General features: G+C 32.3%; 2 protein-coding genes across 2 annotated transcripts in view; both read right to left on the reverse strand.

Annotated features, from left to right (window-relative positions):
- Nucleotides 1-2,530: 2,530 nt before the first annotated feature.
- Nucleotides 2,531-6,368, reverse strand: LOC126833394 (zinc transporter 9). The gene is made up of 2 exons (XM_050564697.1): nucleotides 6,052-6,368; nucleotides 2,531-4,680 (listed from the first exon to the last, which is right to left on the reverse strand). The coding sequence occupies exon 2, from the start codon at nucleotides 4,676-4,678 to the stop codon at nucleotides 3,008-3,010; it is 1,671 nt and encodes a 556-aa protein (XP_050420654.1). The 5' UTR covers nucleotides 4,679-4,680; nucleotides 6,052-6,368; the 3' UTR covers nucleotides 2,531-3,007.
- Nucleotides 6,369-8,824: 2,456 nt separating this feature from the next.
- LOC126833431 (spondin-2) overlaps nucleotides 8,825-20,992 on the reverse strand; it is an 89,488-nt gene continuing 77,320 nt past the window's right edge. Inside the window, exons 2-7 of the mRNA XM_050564765.1 lie at nucleotides 19,707-19,918; nucleotides 13,730-13,834; nucleotides 11,817-11,996; nucleotides 11,557-11,726; nucleotides 10,442-10,581; nucleotides 8,825-10,335 (exon numbers count right to left, since the gene is read on the reverse strand). Coding sequence (XP_050420722.1) covers nucleotides 10,139-10,335; nucleotides 10,442-10,581; nucleotides 11,557-11,726; nucleotides 11,817-11,996; nucleotides 13,730-13,834; nucleotides 19,707-19,918 — 1,004 coding nt within the window. The 3' untranslated portion in view covers nucleotides 8,825-10,138. The remainder of the gene's footprint in view (nucleotides 10,336-10,441; nucleotides 10,582-11,556; nucleotides 11,727-11,816; nucleotides 11,997-13,729; nucleotides 13,835-19,706; nucleotides 19,919-20,992) is intronic.

Below are 20,992 nucleotides of genomic sequence, written 5' to 3' on the forward strand. Positions count from 1 at the left end.
AATAATATTGCAAAACGAGACATTTTGCACACGTCTGATTTCTTTTCTGTGCGTTACATAATTCGTTATTCGATAATTGTCGCGAAAGTCATCTTATCCGCACTAATTAATCGGTGTGAATAAATTCCAATGTGGGTAGTTTTGTACAGGAGATTGTTAAAAGTCGTTTATTGTTTAACGCCATTACCTATAGGCGTTAACCGCCGCCAACGATAAATTAAACGTTTGCGGATTCCTCTGCTCGTTTACTGTACACTTATGAGAATATACACTGCACATATTGGTTTGATGAATTTTAGAAATATATACATTTGTAAGTAACAATAGAGATTAATTAAGTGTTGAACGAAAATGACGCTGTGACCGCGTTATTTTTTTTTCCTTCTAATGTTCATGAAACCCCAAGTGCTGACCATCACGTGCGTCAGTGTACATGGTGGACGAATAGCAGTTTTTGCTATTTGTCATTTGTCTTGTAAGGTTTCCATGGACAATTCTTGGTATAAACAACGGCGACACGAGTTTGATTAAGATGGCCCGTGATTAATTGCTTCAGCGCTTGTAGCTTTCGACCGAAACCAATATTATTATGTATTTATTTTATGGCATAAAAAAAAAAGATGCACACGGTTAAAATAATATTACCGAAATAGTTAATGTTAATTCGCGGGTAACATAATTTTGAAGAAAAAAATAGCTTTCGCATCGATATCTAAAACATCAAGGGAAACGGAAAGCGCTATTTATTAAGGCGCAAAGGATAGGCAATATTTGACAAAAATCTCGTAACCATTTTTAAGTATGCCGACTAATTTTATATAAAAAAAAAAAATATTAAGTTTTTCTAGTTATACACCTTTTAAAGTAATTTATCTCCGAATTATGGCGAAAGTTTGATAAAGAATGATTTTTGTAGAAGTGATCATTTTCCGCGTAGCTATTGGACGGAATTCAATATTATTTTTTCTTATTTGAAGCTTACTATTTTCTCTATGGAGGCAAAAAGGCCGATTTTTGATTAAGCTATCAGAAATTTGGTTAGATTTCTTGGAAAATACCATAAAAAATCGCTTATAATAGAATTTTGTAGACAGAAATAAATAATTGGCTTTTTAACCCCCATACTGTTATGCTTTGTAGCAAAAAAATAATTTTGAAATCTGTTAGGCAATCATTTCAGAAAGTGACTTCTTGTTTTAGTCTTTATTTGTATACAATTTGGTGCATTCCGTTCCCCTTGATGCTTCTGACCAAACTGGGTTATTATTATTTTTTTAATATAAATAAAAGTACCAACTGTAGTTTTTACAGTTGTTTTAATTTTTATAAATTACAGATATACCGGATGTTTACACTGAACGTGAACCTTCAGTAAAAAAATTAATTAAATTTTATGGTCAACTAGGTAATAACATTTGATAATAATAATTTATATATATATATATATATATATATGAATAGGTGTATCACAATTTACATGGATATAACGTGCGAGGTTTACACACAACCCACGGGGCCACGTTGCCACGCATTGTCTATTGTGTTATATAAATATTCAATTGAATCATAAATTATAAAAAAATGTATTTCATTTTATCAAATAACAGACCACATGCCAAAAAACTAGACAGTTACAAAATTACATTTGTTTGTTACCTCTCCAAACGGCTTCCAACCTCTTAAATACGAAACGTGTAAGCAGGAAATAAAACTTCATTGTTTTTTTTTTTTTGAACTTATAAAAATTAAGTTAACTAAAATAATAATTAGCATATAAGCACAAGTCGCAATATTGAAAGATCAATAAATTATACTAGAGATCTTCTCGAAGAGATTTTTAAATTTCATAATTTTACAAAAAAGTTGTACAATGAATAATAAAAAAAAAAAACAATTTTTCAAATCCCAATTAATACACACATTTTATAATGTAATATTTTTACACGTCATATTATACATAAAATATATATTACTAGGTATATTATATTTTATGTAATATTTTAGCATTAAATTAAGTTTTTGCAAAAAATTGTCTATGTAAAATGTATGTTTTTAAACTTAATAATTATGGAAAAATATGAATATATTATTATCATGCTCGACTTAGTAAATCTTTTGATATTGATGTAATAAATTTTTTTTTTTTTAATTATAATTTATTATTTTTATAATAAAACTTAACGTTTACAAGCAATAATGCTTTTTGGATAACCATAATTTTAAATTAAATTTGTATTTCCTATTTGAATTTGTATTTAAACAATGGTCAGGTTTGAATGAATATTTACTGTTAGTTATTTAGAGTAGTTATAATAGTTATTTGTTAAGCATATTGTCATGGTAAAATTTAAAAAAAATAGAATACACAATTTGAATATCAATTTAATGTGTGTATATATATAACTTATCTTATTATTTTATTGTAGTTCAGTTTTATTTTTGTATTTTATAATTGAACTAAACTTTTTTTTTTATACAACAACATTAATAATAACATAAAATGTGAATAACATAAATATATTAGATAATAAGTATGTTGGTCATTATTTTATCTACATAGTTGTCAACCTTGAAATTAATTAGTATTACCTATACATAAAATAACAGCTATAACAATATATTCATCATTTAAACTTCAACAGCTTCATTTTTAGAAACGCTTAGCTAATAAATAAATAATTACAAGTTGTGCATTCAATAGTCGTCAAATAGGAATGAAATTGCTATTTACAAATGAAACCAATCTAATAGGAATTTAATGTGGACTAATTAAAATTTTGCAACAAATAATTTAAAGTTTATTTTTATGTTTTCTGTAAGTTGTTAGTAATAAAACGTTTAAACATGGGTAAAATTTCAAAACTATCAATGGTTAAGGTAATTGTTTGCCAAAGAATTATTATACAGATTGTTTCGTTGCAATAAATGACTTTAAAAACAGTTTATAAATTATTTTGCAGTATTATTAAAAAGCCAGTGAGAAGAGCACTTCGATAATTATATATCGTTAAAGTATTTCTAAATCACAGTGTCTTATTTCGGGGAACTTTGATCGCAATTGCCATTCTATCCTGTCGATCTCTCCACCGATCATATCGATAATGCTTTCGCTGTGTTTCAACAGGAACGCCTCGGCACAATCGGCATTTTCAATAGCTTTCACCTCGGCCATCAATGCTACCGGGTCCAACCGGTCAAGGTATTGTTTGGCTAGTTCCCTGCCATCAAAGTCCAGTTCGGCCTTGTATCTAATCAGACTGTTTCCCATGTCGATTCCTTTGACGTCGTGGATGGCTCGTATCATAATGTCCGATTCCAGTTCAGCGTTGATTTTGTTTAAATACTCTTGGCTGATGGAACGGCCAACCAATGCGGCTGTGTTAGTGTAAATAATGAACGAAGCCACTGTGCCCAAAATTCCACCAACAAGCAGCGATCCGATGGCGTCTGGCAATGGGGTGTTTAGGTAGGACGTCAGTGACATACAAACAGTGGCAACGCCTATGGACAAGACGGCGGCACAATCTTCCAGCAGCACCACATTGACGGTAGGGTCGTGACCTCGTAGAACGTACTGCAAAAAAGTTACTTTAGATTCTCGAGAACGTTTAATGATGTTATTAACGGCCACTGCCAACGTTGCTCCTTCTGTTATTAGCGAACCGCCCAGCACGAAATACGCCCAGAATAATGAATCCAATGGCTCGGCGTGAATAATTCCGGTTACGCCGTGGTATATGGAAAGACCGGAACCAATGCAAAATATGCCCACTCCGGATATTAACGAAGCGACATACTTCATATTAGAATATCCATACGGGTGATAAGAGTCGGCGATCTGGACGGATTTATAAATACCAAAAGCGAGAATCACTTGATTTATGGTGTCGGCCATTGAATGAACGCATTCGGAAAACATGCTGTGACTTCCGGTGTACAGCCACGCTAACGCCTTGAACACCGTGTTCATACCGTTTATGAAAACTGCAGTTAAAACAACACGGCCCGAATCACCAAAAAGACCAGACGACTTTTGCGTTTTGAGATCATTTTTGTTTAAAGTTTGTCGCCTGTTAGTCCTACGACTAGCTTTGATCGTGAACATTGTTTGTTGCTTCTTTTTCCTTTCTATTTCTCTTTTAATCAGTTGTGTTAAAACGCCTTCTTGAGAACCCCATACTTCAGCTGCTTTGGCAACGACATCTTTACGCCAATAAACATTAATCGGTGGTTCGTCTTCAAATGGAGATCTTCTTTTTATGGTTTTAAGACCTTCGAGATCAGTCGATTTCAACAAAAACTCTGTCATAGCGCGTCTGGCAGTGATGTAATTTCGATCGACTGATTTTTCCGGTCTCTGCACTCTGTCTAAATCTTTTTCGAGACTTACTTTATCCAAAACTTTTTTAACGGGTACAGTTTTGAACAGCGTTTCTTTTTCTTTCTCCTCTACTAGTGGTTTTTCTTGTTTTAAATTGTTGTCATTTGTATTGCAATTCTCATCATTTTTGTCCGTAGTATAACAACGAAATGGCTTGATCGAGTATCGTGCAACAGAAATTTTGTAAGTATGTTGTTGTGAAACATATTGGGAAAACTTGCGTATTATCATGCGATCTTTGTATAATGATGAGATACATTTACACGAACCACCGAGATGTTTATAGAGCAACGCCATTTCTGAAAAGAAAAGAAAAAGGAATATAAATTAACATATTTTAAAATAATAAACAAAACATTTGATATAAATTAGATCTTCCTCAAAAACAATAAAATAAACAACATTAGTGAGAAAATATATTAATTTAATTAAAACAACAATTTTTTTAAGCAAAATATATTTGATGATGGAACGTGCAAGTGTTCCGAAACGTTGGCAGACAAATCAAGCTACTCAAGTGGGAGTATCCGCAAATTGTGTAAATAGTATAAAAAATATATATTTATTTAATAAAAATTATGTTTAAGCTTTGAAATAAAAATAATATAATTTATAAAATACGTACATTTTTTGTAAGCAATTAACTGTTCATATTGATAATGCTAATATCATTTTATTACTTATAGTTTAATTATAGCCAAATGTTAATTTTTTGATAAGGTATTAAAGCTAATTCTTGTTAAGAAAATAACGTAATTTATTTAATTTGACATAAATAATAAACAATATCGGATTGTTCGCTCTCAAAATTCACATAAAATCTTCGACTATTTATTTTGACTTTATACTTATTATTTTGTGTTTTACTTTATATTTACTTTTTTATACTAATTTTATATCAAGTTAGTATATACAAAGCACTAATACATCTATTGTGTATTGCACAAATGTATTTTATTTTATTTCATTATGAAACTAAATGCATTGCATACGTACATAATTGCATAATAACGTAAATTATTTTTAGTTTGTTACCCAACGAAAACTGTGGTTATTTCCTAATGTTTATTAATTATTAAGACATTTAAAACTGCTTGAATATTGTATAATTGATAGCAAATTTTCAAAGAGTTTAATTTTTACAAAAATACATGATATATTATATAATACAAATATTAAAAAAAAATAATTTAGGCATTTTTTAATTTTGTTAGTTTAGGAGTTTAGGCTGTTACAAAATGTTGTAATCTTTTTTTTTTCTTCAAATTTTAATGTGTTTGTTGAATATTTGTATAAGTATACGAATAAGTATTTAAAAAAACAATAATTGTCGAGTTCCAGTTATAGTACTTTGGGTTAGTGGCTAGGTATTATAAGAAAAAAAAAATTTAACTATGGGAAATGTTTTTGTTTACCCAATAAACTAACAAAACACCTTTTATTTCAATATTCAACATTAATATTAAATTATCGTAGCTTTACTACAAATCTTAGCTATGATTCCAAGGAACGACCAAAATTTTAGCGGCATACTTTAAAACCGTAACACTCCATTCATTATTTGGTTTTACACACTAAGTTATAACAACAGTGTTAGATAATTTATTTCAAATAAAAATAACACAATTGTTTTTGAAACAACGGCAAAAATGTTACACTTTAAAACTTACTACAATTATTTGGCGATGCTTGTAAACACTCAGATGGTAGATCACTTGTGGTGGAAAAAGACTGAACAAACCGCTGAAATTTTGCCGTCAATGATCGTTGTCAAAGGTATAATTATTATTACTTATTACTACATTTATTTCTCATTGTTGGCATTGCGCCTATATTGTTTTTTGTTTACAATTAATACATACTATTGTTTATTTGTTACAAATCATCATTATTATCATCACACAATCAATAACAACAATATTGAGGAAACAAAATCATATTGTATTAAAATTGTATAATAATATTATATTGTTACGTTATGTGAAAAAAATAATGCATTCGTTCTTATCAGCTGAAATGGTTTTTATCATAGAATAAATTTAAATTATCATTAAATTTATTCTAAGGGTTTTATGCTTTCTTCTAAGCGCGCCGGTGATATTGCCTGATAAAACAACTCGAAGAGTAACCGCTAGGTAGCAGTGCATATTTAGGCTAGAAATAAGTAAACAAATATTAAATATTAAAAAACAAAAACGCTTAGTAAAAAATAAAACGGTAGAATGTATGCAGCAAAAATGGATTCGCATTTCAGTATTTCTCAGTTTACAATTTAAATAGGGTTTGTTTTACACAATTCTAGAATGTCACTCTTTTCACTAATGCAAAATATGTCGTAAAACTTTATGTTTTATTGGTAAATAAATTTGATTTTAAAATTTTGATAATAATTATAATCTAGTTCAAAACACATTTAAGTAAATGAAGCTAATAATTATTTTGATGTGGTCTACAGTGATAATACACCACTTTTCCCTGTTTTTCATAGCGTAAAACACGATCACGGTAAAAAATATAAGTCAGATTTGAGAGAAATGTACAAATTACATTAATTGAAATAAAATGATACATTTTTTAACTGTTTTTTTTTACTTTGAAACAGTTGTATAGTTTCATTTATTTACAATTACTTACAATTTGTATCGAAACAATTTGATATTGATACACGTGTCAAGTATCTGTATGTAACTCTACCTGATGTCCTGGTCCTTATAACATCCTTAATCATTTCCGTTCAGTTCCAATCATTACTGCTACTATTTCCTTCCTTTCGAGCGCTGGTTGCACTATTTAGGTCATTACTTTTTCTACTTTTTGCTTTTTTTTTTGTACTAAAATAGTCCACTTATATTACACTCGTTTGTACCTATTGTACAGCTTTTTTTTCTCTTTTCTTTGTGCATATACATTTTCATTGATTTGTTTATTTTGACATGTCTAGTTTGTAATAGTTGAGCCGTCATGTTTCATCATTAAAAGCTATTAAAAAAAAATTAAAAAAACAACTACCTGTATTTTTTAGTACTACATGTACCGTGTATAGATGTACTACTCAATTCGCATATTTTATTAACCTTTTTTACCATCCTACTTTTTTTAGTTGTGATGTTTTGTATTGCTCAACTGTAGCTGTTTGATTCGAACAAACCGGCAGTGGTACATAAGACGGTGCACGTATTAAATAACAACGTATACGGGGGCGGTGGTGACTTGTAAACAAAAATAGTACCCTAATTTACATTGCCATAATACCGAGACGACTGTGAAAGGGGAAGCCCAGTTGTTTGTCAAACGTATACAAGCCACCGAATGCACACAGAGAGACAGTCGTTTCTTTGTTCCTGCATTCCGTTTTTGGGCCGGAAATAATTTGCCAAAAATATTATACCTACACTTTGCCGAATTTAATCGCACGGTTTTTTTGATATTATGTATTGTCTTTTTGTGATGTTGGCAGTTTAAGTAAACCGATGGGTTAAGTCCCGTTTTCGCAGTAGTCTCTCGGTATTATGGCAATGCAAATTAGTCCACTACGACGTCCCTAGTAGAGTGCTTTAGTAGTTTTGAATTTCTTCATTATTCCAAGTATAACGCTCAATACATAGTTTAGAAGTAACGACTATTTTAACATTTTTAAACGACTGTAACTTTTCAAAAAATCATTTTTTTTTTTTAAAATCGCACCGCCTTGCCCTCCGGAATATTGTTCTCTTTAAATTTTATAATGGGTACTTTTACTCTAAAACCAAAATTAAACGAGTTATTTTCAGTCTGTTTAAACATGTTTTTACCACTGAAAATCACCGGTGCGACGCCCTCTTAATAAAAACATAAGCTTGGCCTACTGGTTAAGACATCAGTGATTAACACTTACACTAGCGGTGTACTAACGGCTCGTGCTATTACAGAGATTTACAAAAAAAAAACTAGCTGTTGCAGTATTCACCTATATAATATGTAGGTACTCGGTGGATCCTTTTTTCCACTTAATATTATGAACAAGCATAAGGGTAGAACGGTGTTGTCGCGATTAGTTTGCGCCTTTTATCTGACGTTACCTGCCCACAAAGCGCGAGCAATGTAGGAGAACATGTGTAGGTACCTTTAACGTCACGTTACGGTTGTATTTCATTTACATAATATATAATTCAATTAGTCTGAGTATTATTCGTAGCAGATTAAACTCAATATAATAACGCAATCCGTTGCCAATCACGATAATTGTGTTTGCATCCAACCCGAGTTATGACGAAAGGACCGACAACAACGATTCATGCATAATACTACAACATTTATAACACCTACATAAGTATCATACATAGGTACATAACACAATGAGTTTCCTTTTTTTTTTTTTTTTTGTACGATAGAGTTATACTCTATAGTATTAGAAGAAGGTGAATCGTTATTCGTTTTTATATTTTACATCAAACATTTTCCAATCACACTTTTTCATGCGCATTTCCATTTTATTCCGTTTTGTAACATTACATTCAATTTTTCATCTTCAACACATACAATATGTATGAATACATATACTAATAGTACAGTTACATGTTTCAAATACTTAATAATACGACGATACAACAGCTCGAGTCCTACTTATAGTAATAATAATATATAATATGTATGGATATAAACTCGATTCATATGAATGTATTATTTATCGACAGGTTGTACGTCATGGTTTTTATTAACAGAAAAAGACTGCAGCGCAAAAACATATAATGTTATATTTTCAAAATAAAAGCATGAGAAATATTCTAGTCCAGTCGATTGATTGTACAACAATTTCGAAACATTATAATCAATTGTGAAATTTTTAATTTTGTAATTTTATACAAGTTGTTGTGTATTCTAACACTTAACGAATATGAAATTAAACTGCGGTACACATGATAGAATTCCGACTTACAAAAGTCGTCTAACTAAAAATACTTATTACGTTTATAAATAATAATATAATATTATGTCAAATGTATATTTGTTCAATATTTACCGGTAGGTATCCGTTACTTACACATGATATAATATATTACCTATACTGAACGTTAAATATTTGAAATATCACTTTATTCTGATAAAAATATACATACTTGTACTATTTTAATGGTAATTGTTTTTTTTTATTAGGTACTATTTAGGTATATTTTAATAAATGTAAAGAAATTTAAAAAATACTGGCATTTTAACTCGCGTCACTACATTTTTATCAGAATAAATCGTCTTCTAGATAAATAACACACGCTCGTATCTATAATATAACTAATTACGATAAATATGTTGCCAAAGGTCTTAAAATAAATATCATAAGCGCCGAGTCTAATATTTCAAGTTGTATACAGAGACCCGTTGCAGTAATTGTCACACAAAATAAAAATAAAAATGAATTTCCTTCGCCCCCAAAAAAGCTTTAAACTACGTCAGTATAAGTTTTATTGATTATTATAATAATTTGTTCGATATATTAATTGTTACTTATAATATATTATATCCTATATTTTATACAAGTCAATAATTTACAGACAATTTTTACACAATTTTTTTTTCTCGCATTTTCAGAGGGAACAAGAGAACGTTTAAACCTAGAGTAGGTGGTACATTAAAAAAAAAAAAAAAGTCGCTGGTCGAAGAGCAAAATAATATTACCTATACATATAGAAATGATCGCTTTTACAGCTGTTGGAAAGGACAACATTGATTATTATAATATATATATATGTATATATAGACAACATCGAGGTCGGTGCTTGTGGATTACCACGTGTTGAAATGCGCCTGAGGACAGTCTCTTGCACTCCCACACCATTTGGTCTCCAACAAAGGCGGACACTGTCGACCGGCGCCCCTCGGATGTTTGATGACTTCTCGCCTCCTTTGCATTTCGCCGATGCCGCAAGAAACGCTGCAGCCACTCCACTCTGACCAATCGCTCACTCGACAATCGCGGTACCCTGTAAAACCGCGGTCACGGGGGGGTTGATTATTATAAAAATCAATTGACTAGCAAAACCGGAAACGTGTGTTAGTTGTTACACGGAGTCGAGAAAATCGACTTACTCGACTTCTTGTGTAGTTTCTTATGTTTTCGGACGGGATAACTGTTGATCATGATGCTGTCCAAAAGGGCGTCTTTGTTGGTTTTCGGTACGAGTTGCGGCGCCGTGACGTTGGCAACGGAGACTTGATTATCGCCAATACTAATAAAACAATGTAAATTGACAAATGAATATGGCGCAGGGTAAGGTTAATGAAAACGCACACATTGCTACCGATTTAATTAAGCTTTTACCGGAGTATAATCGACCTGCTTAACGTACATATAAATCGTTTAAATTTCCAATCTGTCTGAATTCTGAACTTTGATATATATATATATATATATATATTATTTTAACACAAAATCCGTTGATGAACATTATGATTTGAGTATATGATGACGCAAGCATCAGCCGCTTAAGCTCGGTAGTGTCATAAACAGATTTTAATTAAAAATAATCCTATACGTTGATGTCTGATGATAATAGTTTTAATCTGACCTTATATGGTGACTAACCCTTTGAAATAAAATGCAGCGATTAAAAATTGAACGAATTACATTTTGTTAATATTAAAATTAACTGTCAGGGTAGGTAAATAAGGCGAATAAAAAAAAACACGACAATAACTTCTTTAAAAATAAAAAATCTATTTCAATGAACTTTGGAATCAATAATTTGTTTATAAATATGTATATATTACATTTTTTTTTGTAAATAACTGTTCATTTATTAGAAAAACGCTTATGATAGTTTTGTTTAAATATAGTTGTTATGAATTTTAGGGATCTTAAAAATGGAATTTATACCTGTTTATTCATCAATTAGTGCCTTTTTTTTTTGTTCTAGATTTAAATACATACAATAAGAGAGCTCAGGGTTTTCGAATAACGTTAAGTAGATCAACCGCATGCGTAGTCTCGTTAAAACTTTATGAATACCTAATTATTAACCGATTAATGGGATCGTTGCTCATCTCATCAGTCATCTTTTGGCAATCCCGGCAACGTTTAAACACGCAGTAAAGTGATTGTATTATACTATTATGACATTGAGCTATAGAGACGACCGTTGCCAACAATAATAATATATTGTTACATGATTAAATTTAGGTCGACAACAATCATTTCTTACTACCTCTTATAGTTGTTGTATTCCTGTTCCCGTCTTTGTTGTTCCATTTCCAATTGAACTTCCCGGTCGCTGTCCGTGTCGCCGTTCAACACTTTGATCACGCTTTCCTCGATCTTCACCGTAGGATCAGACGCTTGTCCCCTGCCGCCCAACGATTGGTCGTATTCTTTAATCTGACCGCGTGAAGAAAACATTCATCGAATAATATAAATAATAATTGTAATTTGCAGTGTGCGCAGCGATTGTGCAATATTGATTCTCACTTTTATGAATTGGAACGTGGCTATGGTGGGCAGCCGGCTGAGTTGTGGATAGTAAAACGAGCTGGCCGGGTGCGAAGGGTAATTGCTCTTTATCCGGTAAATAATGCCCTGCGGGTCGGTTGGCCAATTAGGCGCTGTAAAAGTGAACCCGTTGTCGCATCCAGCGTCCATCGGATCAGCCTGAAACGTTGAAAATATTATCATTGTTGTGTACATTAGTACATTTTAATATGGGGAAAAAAACTGTTCAACGGCGAATCAACCCATTATACATTGTACAATAAAATATCGCCCTTTATTTTATATTCACGGTTTGAACTGTCTAGGTACATACAATTCTATCGCAAACATCCCAGGACGGTGTAAACTGTACAACTGACATGTCATAAATAATGTGAAAATTCCAAAAAACAAAACAAAAAATGTATTGGCTCTATACAGTCTATAACATTTTATCACAGTAATTTGTACTATAATTTAGTGTACTGTGTGGTATATAGTATATACTCGTACATTTTTAGTCCAGTCTTTCTACACAGCCCATTTCTAAGGAGTAAAGTATAGGCAACTTTTGGCAAAATCTTAATTTAGATCTTGACCTATAGTGTATACCTATTAATACAGTAATGAGGATTCTTAATTGATTGCCAATTTTTTTTGTCAAACTACCACAGTGATTTCTATAGAATAAATTACAATTTTTTTTCCATCAAAACTGCTTTGCGCGGGACATGTATGTAAGCATTATAGCAGTTGATTAATTAAAAATGTTCACAATGTATAGGCAAAATCTTTATCTATCGTTTTAATTTCTTTTGTTATCTATACTTGGTATTTTTTATAAACAAAAGAAAAAAAATTAATTTTAGGTTTTTTTTTTTATAGTGAAACACAAAAGGAGAAACCGACTAAGTGCTAAATATTTTTTGCCTTTGACTCGATAGGTTGAATATATTTTATTAGTTTATGTCCAAAATACAAAATGCGTTCGGTGAAGAAAAAAAAACAAGCTGACAAAAATGTTTTATGAATTTTTAACACAGTTAAGGCATTTTCATCAAAATTGCATATAATATGCAGGCCAGATAAAGTTTAGATGGTACAATACTCATTTGAAACAACTTGGGTCGTTCAGTAAAAACATGATTTTCTGGTTTTTTATGTTTCCGAGCCAATCTTTTTTTAAATATGTCATTTTCCACGGTTTCACGCATTTTACAGAAGATTGGCTGACATCCGAGTCTAAAATATACAGTGCACACTACATGTACACCCGTGAATGTACAGAAAACGAGGCGATGACAAATGAAATGGGCTTAAGATTTTCTTGTACACGTTAATATACAAAATACGACCTCGCCATACATATTTCTGTCACGATTTCACGTTCGGTTTCAACACATTTGTAAAAATTATTACTTTAATAAATACGAAATTAATTTATAATTAAAAATGTGTTAATGTCGTTAAAACGCTCATATGTTGTCGAGTTTTTTCTCGGTTCGGATTAACTACATGTACATTTAACACTTAAGAATATATTTTTGTATTCATCAGGCGCCTCTTAATATCGTTCCTACCCACATTTAAAGAGTCTAGACATGAAATTTATGGTTTTGGCCAATTAAGAATAATATTTTGATTTAATGTAAACGAGCAACTTTTTTTTTTTTTTAATTTTACAAATTCTAGCTAGCTTATAATGTATTTTTTTAAGTATAAATTGTACATAATATTTACTTTGTGAAATTCATTTTGGATGTTTTTTAAGATAACCTAAAAAGTTTATTCGCGAGGAAGTTTAAAATTTAAAAGCAAAGTACATATATGTACATAGCTTCAGCGCCGATTACTGCGTGTACTGTGTTATCGGAGCTATACTATAGGTAATAGTAACACATACAGATACTCACTTCTATTGTGATGCTGTCCAGCCAGTTTCCGTTCACGCACAGATCAAATGAATCAATTCCGACAAACCAATCGGGCGATGGAATCATACGAGACATCAGAGACACCTAAAAAATAGTAACATTAATTAACGATTATATTATATTTTTCCTTATCTGTAAGTATTTAAGGATCACCCTATCCTTAAAATATTTTTCACCGATGAAATTTCAAAAAATCTCGCTCAACTACCATTATAACTAAGGTGTTCAAACAAAAATATGTTTCTGTCCGTGATTTGAGACTGATTTGCAGGGCTTGCGTTGTAGTATAATATTGTCACGGCCGTGGCAAGACAGCTAGTCCAAATAAAGGCCCAGATGGTCTCAATACATAAAGACGCAGTGCAGGGTCTATACAACGAATATCAGACTTCAGAGTGAATAAACTTTAAAAGGGGGTAAGTCGTAACACTTTTGAAACGCAAAACATTTCCTAGCTGCTGTACTTTTTTCTGGGAATCTGAGCAATTTTAGCCCGCGCAAATGTACCCAGAAATAAAATTAAATATTAAGCGTTCGCAACTACATATTATTTACATGGTATATTCTCAGGATAAGGTATTTCCCAACAGAGATATAAGCGTCTGGATATTGCAATGCTTATGACTTCCGAGACTTGTAGAGGGTAAATAAAATAGCACAACAAAACGCTTGTCTGTTAGCGTTATAAATCTTTTAATAATGTCTTATACAAACATTTATCTTTGTTTTGTTAATATAACGTGGGTACGTATACAATGGTTTGTGTCAATAGTTTCGTCATAAAACTGCCTATAATTTACTGCTTAAAAAATAGGTATTCCTTAAATGGAATTTTCGACGGAGCCTGCACGGCGGTTAATAAAAAAAAAAAAAAAAATTCTCTATATTTTTGAGATTTTAATTTGAAACTTTTTGCTTCCCTGTTTGATCAATAGTTATAGCAAAAATGCAATAATGTACCCAACGATTTCGGTCACTCAATGTCTGCATTTCTTTTTTCTTTTTTTATATTAAAACTTGTACTGTTTCAACGGTAGTACTGTTACTCGTGAACTTATCAACGCTATATCAACTTTATGTATATAGCTATTGTGAAAACTTGGTTATTATTTTATCATGGTGTATTATCATTGATTGATGTCAAATGAAGTGCATCAGTAACTAGGTACTAGGAACGTTAGATGCCAATGCAAAGCCAAAATCTATCAGCCGTCTAAAACTAGTACTTCCGCTGCACGCAAGTACATATAGGGACACGGCCGATATGTCTTAACATACAAACATATTAGAACCCCTGGTACTTGATTGATGTATTTAAATGTAGATCCCCCCTCCCATTTGACGCCTTCCTAATTCGTACTAAATGTTTGCCACTAATTTAGAGTGTTACGCGAAAACAATTGTGCGGAAAACGATTATGTAACAAAATTGGATCCCGTTTTTCGTTTCGTAGGTGTTTTCGAGCGACACGTTTAAGTGGGTTTCGCCGGCAGGTAAACGGAACGAGCCGGTATTGCACTAGAATACCATATCATTCCATAGGCGCGTGATGTCGTTATCGCCTGACAGGAGATAGGGTACACAAAGTTGACTATATATATATATATATATATATATATATACCGGACGGCGATGTCAGCGGAAGAATTAAGCGGGACCAGAGAACACATTCACTTGGCGAACAACAACAGCTACTCGCCGGTTAGGACAGCACACACACAGTATACGTGTTTGCAATACGGCGTAAACGGCCGTAAGTAACTTTTACGATTTTTCGCGATGATTCTCTTGTGGATTTTTTCAATTATACCCGACCGCCCCCGCCCTCCCCACCGACACTGCTGCTATGAGACCGGGGACGTCGGGTAATCGGCGGAAAATTAATTCCCGTGTATCCTGCGGGTCCTGAAGGAAATAAACCGTGCAATTATTGCAGAGACCGTGTAAATGCCGGATGCTTGTATTTTTTTTCCCTCCTAAGTCTTGCTCGGCGTTGCCGTACTATATATTGTTATAATCAAATTGCCAGCGCAGCCGACGGATATACGGCCTGGACGAGGAGTAACGGTTTCAAACTGTTATTGTTATTAAAAGAAAAGAAGGGGAAAAAATGTTCGAAAAATAATTTATACAAACAGCGCGGCGCGATGTAAGTTTAAAACGCGAATAATTGAATTGTGTTCAATATGGGTTTATATGTATATGTATATAAAATCACTCTACTGTATAAAAGCGCTTCACGATTTACCCGAATAATTGTAGATATATCGGTAACCGCGTTTTTATGAAATGTTTGCGGAGGAATATTTATTGTGAGTAGTAAAAAAAAACACTTTTTTTTTTCAGTTAAAAAGTCACATTTGTCAAGAGGAATTATGACGGCGGCACCTTTTTTCGTTAATTAAGTTTGCCGAAAATTTCGTCGTTTATTCTTTACTCGTGGGGTCGGTTTGTATGTATATATATATAAATGCAGGATGCTTCTTCTCAATTATTATTAAGCTCAGCGTTAATAATGATAAAACCTTCACCCCTGCCATTCTACTCCCCGTTTGCCTTCTCCACCTCATCCCTTATTGTTGGCCGACTGGCTCGGGCCGACCGTTAACCGCAACCTCGCGAGCTCGGCGATTAATCAAATTAAAACAGAAGCAACTACACTGTGTTCCCCGTGGCAAAGCATTGCCGGTAGGGGGCACAAATAAAGTTACTATAAAAAGTCAACTATTGCCTACGTCTTGAAACCCTATTGCTATACAACATTGCCCGTTAAACGTTATAGCAATATATTATTTATAATTTGCTCAGTCCAAAATGATTTTTATACTAATTTATTTTAAATTATATTTAGTTATTTTTTTCGCGGTTGGTTATCGTCAAAATATAGTTAAACTTATCATTTTTTGAGCGTAAATTCTTTTATTTTTGTAGGCCTACTCGGAAATATTTAAAGTACGACCAAAGGTTTTGTCGCATAACTTTTCCATTTCTCCTACAGGAGTGGCTGCGGAAGTCTGACAAAAAAATACCACCAACAAAGAATCCTCATGACTGTATTAATAAATAAACACCATATAGTTAAAGGTTTAATTTAAGACTTTGCAGAAAATGCCCTTAAAAAATAAGTGGTGTGGCATCCTCTTAATGCACTCTATTCTACCTCGTAGTTACAATCATTCTGGTGTCCACACTAACATTATTACTTCCAAGTCCATCAGAGTACCGACAAATGTGTGAATTCGACTATGGCGTTCGGTTGTAAATACTTTTATAGTGAACCGACAATAAGTATATTTTTATTGAGAACGTTGATAAATTTTTCTTAAGAATAGAGTCTTATAAAATGTACAATAGAATAGCGACGAACAACGTTATCGTTGGAAATCATCATTGTATTGGAGCGTATGACTCGAGTAAAAGAAAAGTGTCAAGTTCTTTGAAAACTAAGTACGTTTTTGTTTAAATGTTTATATAGATAAAAGTCACCTTTTAAACACTGCTGGCTACACTTTTATCTTGTTTGTTGTTTTTTTTTTTTTTTATAGAAATATTCTATATTTATATATATTCTCATAAAAAAAATATGAAAATAATTCCGACTACTTTTCAAGTAGCTTTTCAATTATAGAAAGTTTTCAAAAATAATACTAATAAATATTATGTGTAAAATAAGTCTTTTAAACCTCGTCTGCCTTACAGTAAAGATCGACTGCCGCCTGAAGAAATACGATAAGCGAATAGTAGTGAAAGTTGGCGAATAGGCTTCTGATAGGGTCGTAGATACTCGGAATCTGCAAATCCTTGTGCAATGGACTATATTGCATACAGACCAAGGTGTAATACTAACAGAATGTCAACAAGATGGCTGCCCTCATTCGGGATTAGATAATAGGTAGGTAGACATTTATTCGATAAGATTTAGTCGCTTAAACTTTCTAAAAAACAATACAAATTGTTTAACCAAACGACGAACATAAAGAAAAACAAATTAAAAAATAAGATAAATTATGTAAAATAAAAATATCTAGGTAATTAATTATTAGACTTATGAATTTTGTATCAATTCTATAAAAAAGTAATAAATGAAATACAATATTGGTTATTTATAAGTAACATAAAAAACTCTATTAGCGCACAGAGCTAAAAAAAAAATGTTCTTGTCAATGAAATTGGCGTTGTTTGCTTTCTTACGACCAACGCGTGTGATACAAAAAAATATATTATATTAAACGCTTGCCAGAAAATCACAACAACTTCAGCTAATTGAAAAACAGCCGAGCTCCAAAAAAAAAAATATATATATATATTATATTATGTACTATTTGTCGCTTGTGCGGAAATTTCAATATTAAAAAAAATATTCTTAATAACCACAAGTGTCATTCCACGAATTGGTTAACCCAAAAGAATTATTTTGTATTCCGAGTGAGTTTCATAAGAAGTATTTTAAAAGTACTAATGCCAGCGTATAGTTGCTTTGCTTGTTTCCAACTTACAAAGTCATGACTAGAATTTGTAGCACACATTAAACTGAAAACAACCGAGGATCAAAGAAAATTTGAGTTTATCTTCAAACAAGCTCGTATAGAGCTAATTCGCTATATTTGCGTTACTCAGTGTACACACGCGGAAGTGACTTGGTCGATGTCGCAATGTTTGTGAAACTTTATTAAGATCATACACGATAGAATAGTTAACCGTGATTTATGTTGAAAACATTGCATGCGAGTGTGGGTGGTTGTGTTTCTCAAATAGAATACATCCGACATATAGAAAAAAAATTAATTTAAAACATCTCAAATGCACAATATATAAATGCTATAATATCTTATAACATTTAACATGAACGTACATAACAACCATTATACATAAAATACAATATCTAATATGAATCAGAATACTATTATTGTTTCAATGATAAAAATGCAGTGGATAATGGATATCTATACTTGAGATTACAGTTTTTGTCATTATTATTTCCAAGACAAATTTAAGATATTCTCTGTTTACATCTCTGTGGACATATTTTCCGTGCAAACATAATGTGGACTTTAATAAAAAGACGTATATGTTGAAAACTTAAGTAACGACTTTTGAAATAATAAAAAAAGAAACTCTGCGAGCGGATCCCGTCTTTTCAAAAAGCTAAGAAAATATTATCTATCAGAATTTCCGGTAAAGTGTATGTTTTTTTTAGAAAACCGTTATTAACGAAGACTGCGATAGTGCAATAAAAACATAATTACCAATAAAGCATTCTTCAATGATGTTCTGATAAATTTGCAAAACAGTTTTAGTTTTAAATAGAGTTTAAAAAAAAAATGGCTTACACCGAACGCTTTGTAAAGTAATATAATAATAATATGTCGTTGTTAATTATTTCATACGTCAACACCAATTAAGGGGATGCGGTCTGTTCTTAAGGAGTTTCGTATAGGCAATTTCGCTACATCTTAACTTGAACTATATCGTATACTTATTACATTAGTGAGGATTCTTAATTGTTTGTCATTTTTTTTTTTTGTCAAAATATCACAGTAATTTCTGTAGGATAAATTACAATTTATCATAACTGCTTAGCGCGGGACAAGTATGTGAGGTGAACTTCAACTATGCCGTAAAGTTTTTATTTTATTTTTTTTTGATATCTAAACTTGATAATTATTTATAAAAAAATGAATCTCTACTAATAAATATTTTTGATCGCGTTTGAGCTATTAAAAAATTAAAAACGGTACGGCATAGATATTAAACTTCTTCTCTGTCCGTTGTACGCATTTTATACGGTTACTATAAGTACTGCCCTGACGACATACTTGTGCTGCATGGGTGTGTACGCAAGTTGGTCTGACCGCCATGACATAATAATAATTAAATGGAAAGACCGTGTGGTTTTGCCGCCAGAAGTAAAGACAAGTGGACGACTTAAATGTAATTAATTTTGGCCGTAACTCACTCTGGAATGATTTCCATCGACAAAGAATTGCGCTTGTGTTCTGGCAGCTCCGGTTGGCACACTCGGCGCTACAAAAGTGTCGAAAATGATTTCTTCCCCTCCTCCGCCGTCGTCCAGTTTGTCGCTACGGCCCGTCTTGGCAAACATCCGGACTCCTTCGGATGCCGGAGATCCTTCCCGGAACATAACATATCCTTTGGAGTGTGATTTGCCTGCAAAAGACAAAACGGCCAAACGTGAATATGCGTGCACTGATCGTGAAATCTTTTTTTAAAACCGATTTGATCGGGTCGGGTTGTACCGTCGGCGATGTTGATTTTCATTATTATTCAACAACGTTGCTGTTTTGTTCAAACAACGGCACGCAGGTAACACCCTCGTTTGTTTTCCTCTTTCTGGTTTTTTTATTTATTTTTACCCTACCTGAATTGATTAAGTCAGAACCGATGTTGCAGGTCGTTGCGTTATATTTTTTAATTAGGACCCGAGCAGATAAAAAAAAAAGGTCGGACGGAAAAGTGATTTTTTTTTTTTTATCATTGTTAGTCTCGGCATTCGGAATTTAGTAGCATTAAAAGGGTCAGCTCCGCGTACTCGTGTATTGTTATTACTATTTTATTTGTATATATATATATATAGCGCGACGATCCTGCTAACGTATAGCATGTCGGAATAGACGTTTGCAGGACAAAAGGCACAAAGGATCTCGCCATCATTAACCTGTATAGTGATGTACGGTGCTGCGGTATCTCCTCATTTTGCGGGTATTATATTCAAACAAATTATTGCTCTTAATATCCAACAGTCCGAGTCCGGGTTGATTTAAAGCGTGCAACATTATCGTCATGATACAATAATTATTATACTACCGTAATTAAGTTTTCGGCGCGTTAGAAGACTTATTGTTGTACTAATTGCGAAATAACCAATCCAAATGGTTAGTTATCTTTTTACGACACCCTTAACATAGAACAGTCGAGTGATGACCAATATTTTAAAGGTATGTGTAGCTATGAAATGTTTGAATACAAAGTTAGGCCCGACTACGCGTAAACGATTAACTTCACTGTCGATCAACCCGTGACGGTCAATACGGTTCGTCTCTATACAAAATTGCGGTAAGTGATGAATCTTTTTATCTAATAAATAGTTTTTAAAGTTAGAAAATTACGCAGTTATTAAAAAAAAAACTTTTTTAGGATTTGTTTTAGTTGCAAAATTGTTGAGCGAGTTCAATAGCGAGTTCTATACTTGTGTAGAGTCCTAAAAGTTGTCTTTTTTTTAGA

The sequence above is a fragment of the Adelges cooleyi genome, unplaced genomic scaffold (assembly GCF_023614345.1).
Source record: "Adelges cooleyi isolate 19-005CV unplaced genomic scaffold, UGA_ACOO_1.1 ACOO_flye_CR_arks_rails_tigmint_CR_PRNA_2, whole genome shotgun sequence".
In the NCBI taxonomy this organism is placed as follows: Eukaryota; Metazoa; Arthropoda; class Insecta; order Hemiptera; family Adelgidae; genus Adelges; species Adelges cooleyi.